This window comes from Orycteropus afer, unplaced genomic scaffold (genome assembly GCF_000298275.1).
Source record: "Orycteropus afer afer isolate SDZICR_OR568_19922 unplaced genomic scaffold, OryAfe1.0 scaffold00371, whole genome shotgun sequence".
NCBI classification, from domain to species: Eukaryota; Metazoa; Chordata; class Mammalia; order Tubulidentata; family Orycteropodidae; genus Orycteropus; species Orycteropus afer.
In genome coordinates, this window is record NW_006921958.1 from 1,751,060 (window position 1) to 1,757,287 (window position 6,228).

Sequence of the window (6,228 nt, forward strand, 5' to 3'; positions counted from 1 at the left end):
AGCTCTGGTGACACAGTGGTTAAAGCATTTGGCTGCTAACCAGAAGGTTGGCAATTCCAACCTACCAGCCACTCTGTGGGAGAAAGATGAGGCAGTCTGCTTCAGTAAACAATGACAGCCTTGGAAACACTATGGGGCAGCCCTACTCTGTTCTATAGGGCTGCTGCGAGTCAGAATCGACTTGATAGCAGGGGCGTTGTTTTTTTTTTTTGTTTTTAGTAGCAAGGGTTAAGTAGTGAGTTATCAAGTGTGCTTAATACTCAACAAATATACACCAAAGTTACTGCCACTGAGCTGAGTCCCACTCCTACCAACCCTACAGGACAGAACAGAACTGCCCCATAGGGTTTCCAAGGTTGTCAATCTTTACATAAGCAAAACCCAAACCAAACCCACTACCATGGAGTTGATTCTGACTCACAGCGCCCCTAGAGGACAAAACAGAACTGCCCACATAGGCTTTCCAAGGCTGTAGATCTTTACAGAAGTAGACTGCCTCATCTTTCTTCCATGGAGTGATGAGTTATTAACAAACCTTACGAAAACGTTTCTCATAATCCATGGGAATAGAAAGCATGTAGTACTCAGAACTTCTGACCAACTGTGAAATTAAGTGGAGCCTCAGCTGTGCAGCCCACGAACCTCAGGCAGACAGACAGAATGTCCGACACCCAGCCCACATGCTACCTACGTTGGGGGGCAGGCTGAGGCGCTCCCCGTTGGGCAGAGTCAGGAGCTTGTTGTCGTCCAGCACCGAGTTCAGGTTCTCCACCCACTCCGGGTCAACATCGCCATCAAAGACGATCCACTGGCGCTTCTGCAGCTCGCCCCGTACGTTGTCAATGATCCTGGTGGGGAAGCAGTTAAGACAGCTGCTAAGTCAAGAGTCCCAGATTAACAATGCTCACCCCAGGACGGTTTCGGGGGTGACCTTTGGGTGAATAAATCAGGTACACCTGAGCCCACCATCAGGCATCCCCAGCTACTGGAATGAATCAAGGATCACAGTGAACTTACTTCCTCAGAACATGTGTGAACAGCCCATCGGTCCACTCCCTGGTGTTGGGGTCCAGGGTTCCGTAAAGGTGGTCTTTGCTGATGGCCTTGGGGTCGATGATGTGGGCCACGCCCTCCACCCCCTCGAGTCTCTCCAGAGCCTTGAGTAGCACACGCCAGGCCATGCTCTTCCCGCTGCCCGAGGGCCCCACCATCATGAGGCCGTGGTTTATCTGGGTAATCTGATAGAGCTGGAGGACCTGCAGCAAACAAGCCCCATGGCCAACAGGGCAGGCGCTCAGCCGCGTCTCTCCACTACGCACAAGACACGCTCTGTGGAGTCTTAACAATCGCCCCTGGAAGCTGATAATGGGAGAGACCACACGTGCTGCACCTGACAAGCCTTTCAACAAGGCTCTGCCTGGTTGCTGGGGGGTATTTAATAAATCAGGGAGGCTGAGAGCATGCGATAGTAGATGCCTACCTGGCTGCTTCGAAAGGGACATATTTCTTTAAGGAAAGAGCAAGAGAACCAACGGCTAGGGGTATCTCTCAGGCTCAATATACACAGCTCCTATCAGCAAGAGCAAGAGAACCAGTGGCTAGGGGTGTCTCTCAGGCTAAGTACACATAGCTCCTTATCACAAGACACTTTGTGGTGACTGAAGCTCAGAGGCAAAAAGGAGCCAATCCAGAGAAGGCACGCGGACTGAGGAGCAGCTGGTGCCACTGGTCTCTGGTGCGGAGGCCCTGTACCAGCTCTTGTTACTGCCAACGGCCACCATGCACCATACCTGTCCTCAGCACTCTCAAGAGTGTCCATGACACAGGCTGGCGGCATCCTCAACTGTTTTGGTATCTCTAGGTTTAAGCTAAGAAAAAATTCTCACAAGTCTTGGGCAAACCTTCATGAACAGTCACACGCCTCCCTAATGAATTCTGCCAGGCACGTGGCTCCCTTTTGCTGGCCTACGGTCAGCCAGCTCTCTGCTGCGGGGTGGACAAGGTGAGCAGCCAACAGAAGGAGCCACATTACCTTTTCCACCCACATCCCGCCAACCTCCTCGCCATCGCCGTAGGTCAAGTACATCTCCTGACACACTTTCCTGAGCTCTTCTCGCAGGGCGGTCATCTCCCCTCGGTGGTACTGGACCCCTGGGAACACGTCCGACAAGAGGGAGAACAGCAGTGGAATGTCCTCAGCCACCAGCTTTGGCACCATTGTCTCACAGACGCTCTGAATGAGGATCTACAGGGAAGAGGAAAAGGACTGAGCTCCGAAGGCAGGAGTGCGGCTCCCATGTCTGCCGCGGGGACTCCAGAAGGTGCTTAACTGACAATGACCAAGTCAGGGAGCCAGACTGAGGGATCCAATCTGTCTAGAGTATCAACTGATGCATCACACACCCACAGTCATCCCCTCCATTTACTGTGAAAGTGGACGGTACGTTCCACTTGTCCAGCACACCCGGACCACACAAGAACACACTGAAGAATGAATCGTCAAGTCATGATCCACATGGTGAAAAGGTGAAAAGTCAGTCAGGTGTGAGAGCCATGTGGTCAAAGGACAGCACACAGACCTCCTGCTCGGGCAGATTTTCGGCAATTTCTCCTTCATCTACTGCTTCTCCTCGTTCCTCCTTCTCCCTCTTGATCTTCTGAATCCTCTCCCTCTTCACGTTTCCAGCACTGACCAACACACTCTTCAAAGCCCGGAGTCCAAAGTCATAATGGCTTTGGGAGGAGAGCTGCTCATCACATAGCCTGAAAGAAAGGTTTCCTTAAAGAGGAGCTTTCCACAACAACGTGGCAGATGTGACTGAATCAGAGGTGGACGCTGGGACAGCTGTGCTGCGATCAGAGGGAGCGCCCAGAGGCAATGGGCCCTCATGCCCGTGCCGGGAGCTGCGTGGCACTCACTTGAAGAAGGGGACGATCTTGTTGGCGAGCACCTCGGCGGTGCGGAAGCCCTGGGAGTACAGCATGACCTGGGCGATGAGCTGCCGGTCGGGCTTGGTCATGGCCAGGCTCCGGAACAGCTTCTTCAGGTTGTCCGGGAGGTTGGACCTGCCCGCGTAGCCAGGGTTCATGGTGATGAAGATGGCCATGTCCGGGCTCACCTTGACTTGTTTGTTCAGCAGCTCACAAGTGATGGGGGCAGAGGCTGCAAATTGGGTGGTGGTAGTTAAGATGTGCGACGTTCAAAACATCACTTACGATCTCTCTAAATGACAGCAAAGCACCGGTGGTCCTGCTGGCCTCTCAGTTGGGAGCCGCAGCAGAGGGCGGTCTGGCGCTTCGGGGCTCTCAGCAGTGCAGCCCACACAGACTGCTCTCACATACCCATCGCCACCATCTGAACAGACATGTCACCAGCAGCAGGGAGCCCACTATTCTAGTTGACATATTAGAGCCCTGCTGCAGCCGCTTACCCCCAGTGATCATGACAGGTGCAGAAATAAAAGTACGTCAACATCGTAACCAAACCGATTGGCTTAGCCCAAGACAACCACCTTTCCTAGAACAAACTAGGGGCCTTCTGACCTGGGAACCAAGCGCCCCTTCTCCAACAGCATCCCCTGCACTGGCAATGCTTTCCTGAGGCCCCTGCTATTTAATCACGGAGACAATTTCCTCTCTCCGCACATCAATGCACTTATTCCCTCCCACACCCCCGCTTGCCATCACCTCCTGCACTGGGACTCTGTGGGAAAGGCAGCCCTGGGAGTCCCAGAACAGCTCCTCCCATGGTGGAGACGGCTCCCTTTCAAAACGGTACAAGACCTGGCCAGACCGGGGACTCAGGAAGGAAAGGGGCACCGAGGGCCACAGCGGCACGAAAGCACTCGTTCTGCAGCAGATCCCAGGGGATGGAGCACGGTCTCAGGGAGCACAGGCTTCTGTCTGAGGGCGGCCGAGCCTGGTCTTCACCTGCTCTGGCACACGGGACCTGTGCGCTGCTGCCCTGCTGTGAGGACCCCGAACCACCGCTGCAGCCTCCTGGGCCTCTAACCTTCAGTCTCTAATCATTGCTCAAGATACTGCCCTGCAACACTGAGCCCCTGCTAGTTCCATCCTTGCTTATCTCTAACCAGAACGACAGCCACTAAGCCCACGGCGAAATGCTCTGCTAGCCTTCAACCATTTCTGAGTGCACGGGAGCAGCCTTACTCTTGTCGTAGTTGGGGTTGGAGTGCTCGCGCAGGGCCTCCTGGATGCACTGCACCTGCTGGGACACGGCCGAGAGCATGCGCTCCTCCAGGCGGTTGAACTCGTCGAAGCAGCCCCACGCGCCCACCTGGCAGAGGCCCACAAAGATGCGGCCCATGGCCTGAGAGGAGAGGAGAGAGGGAGGTGAAACCACTGCCCTGGGCGGGGCTCTGCGGGCCCCAGTTCCAGCTCAGCCATCGTCCCTCCTCAGGCGAGCACAGCTCTGAACCCACATCTCTGCATCTTTACAGGGAGTGGTGCCGTTTACCCCACGGTGAGTGGGGTGAGGACTGAGACACACACACGAGTAGGCACGGTATCCACACAAGGGGAGCACTTGGTCACAGCACCCACCGCCTTCACACAGAGACAACCTAGTACCTCTTATCTTGTTGGGCCAATAGAAATCCCAGTATGACCAAGGATTACTCGTATTCCGTCACTTTTTGTTGATAAACACAGCCTTCCACAGCATCTGCCTGCTCCCCCAGACACAGGCACCCGGCATTTTTTTCAGAGTAATAAGAAATTGCCCTTGTGGAAAACGATTCACCGTACTGACTGGATTGAATGGAAGATTGAACTCTGACACCATGATGCCAAGGTCAACTTCAAAGTACACGTGTTGGATGCCTCAAACATTCAAAATACTCCTACCCTGGAAGAACTCCAGGGGAGAGGTAAGCCACGCTGGACTGTCGCCAAGTGCCTGACAGTCCCTGTGACCCTCCCAACCACTACCTTCAGGGGGCTCCCTGCACCTCCTCACCTGGAAGTCAAAGGTTTCGTCACAGTTGAAAACCAACACGAACCGTCCCAGCTGATGGCCAAGAGCTTTGACGGACTCTGTCTTCCCAGTCCCTGCAGGTCCTGTGTTTGAAGGAAACCACTGAGGACTTTAGTCCACTCCCTCCTTGACAGTGCACCTCTAGCTTGAAGGCAACTTGGCCTTGTTAAAAAATACATTCAAATCACCGTCTCTAAAAACCATACTTCCTATGTCACCTCCATCGGCCCGGGCTTGTGGGGCCACTTACCAAAGGGTGACCCTCCAAGCCTGGCCTCCAAGGCCTGTGTCATGGTCAGGTAGCAGCGGTCTGTGAGGGGGGTCTGGACCAGCTTGTCCTGGACGCCTAGATACTCAAAGCCATAGTTGAACTTGGCGTTGGCCATCTGGATGGACAACTGCTGTAACACATCTGTCTGCTTGGGGTCAAAGTAGAAGCGCATCTGGCTGAGCCACTCAAAGGACTTGGGGTTGTCGACCTTGCTTTTCATCAAGGATCTGGTAACATCTCTCTGGTGGACTAACTCTGTGATCTGAAGAGAGACAGACACATCACAAGTTTACCATCAGAAACCTATTTCTGCACACGTATTTGTGTGTGCTACAAACACATCCATGTATACAGTAGAGCAAAGGTACGAGAAGTTCTTAACCAAACACTGGAGGGAATGAGTCACTGGGCTTGGGGCCTCAGGACCACAGTCCTGGGGGGCAGCTAAGTGACTCTGTGACACAGTTCACAACAATATTCTATTCTATTCCCTCTTGTGGGGAACAGAAACTGGGGTCGTAAAGCTAGCGAGCAGCCATCTATTAGATGGATCTCACAGATGCACTGTTGGTCGCTCCCCATCTAGTGGAGAAAAGTAAAGAAAATCAAAGACTCAAGGAACAACTAGTCTGAAGGACAAATGCACCATGTGAACCATGGCCTCCACTAGCCTGAGACCAGAACAACTACATGGTGCCCGGCTACCACTAACAACTGATCTGATTGGGACCACAGAAGGTCCCAGACAAAATGAGTGAAAAATATAAAACAAAGCCCAAAATCATTAAAAAAAAAAAAAAAGAGAGAGAAACTAAACTAGACTTACTGGTCTTTAGACTTACTGGTTTGACAGAGACTGGTGGAACCCCTGAGACTGTAGGCCCTTGGAGACCCCTGAAACCAGAAACCAAACCTACCTCTGGGGATCACCTCGCAGCCAAACAACAGGCAGGCCTATGAC

General features: G+C 53.1%; 1 protein-coding gene across 1 annotated transcript in view; it reads right to left on the reverse strand.

The window, feature by feature from the left end:
• The window catches only part of DYNC1H1 (dynein cytoplasmic 1 heavy chain 1), an 80,446-nt gene that overhangs the window by 35,087 nt on the left and 39,131 nt on the right, over window positions 1–6,228 (reverse strand). The window contains exons 22-29 of the mRNA XM_007953130.1: window positions 5,247–5,529; window positions 4,979–5,079; window positions 4,171–4,330; window positions 2,920–3,163; window positions 2,580–2,763; window positions 2,033–2,245; window positions 1,018–1,256; window positions 692–848 (exon numbers count right to left, since the gene is read on the reverse strand). Coding sequence (XP_007951321.1) covers window positions 692–848; window positions 1,018–1,256; window positions 2,033–2,245; window positions 2,580–2,763; window positions 2,920–3,163; window positions 4,171–4,330; window positions 4,979–5,079; window positions 5,247–5,529 — 1,581 coding nt within the window. The remainder of the gene's footprint in view (window positions 1–691; window positions 849–1,017; window positions 1,257–2,032; window positions 2,246–2,579; window positions 2,764–2,919; window positions 3,164–4,170; window positions 4,331–4,978; window positions 5,080–5,246; window positions 5,530–6,228) is intronic.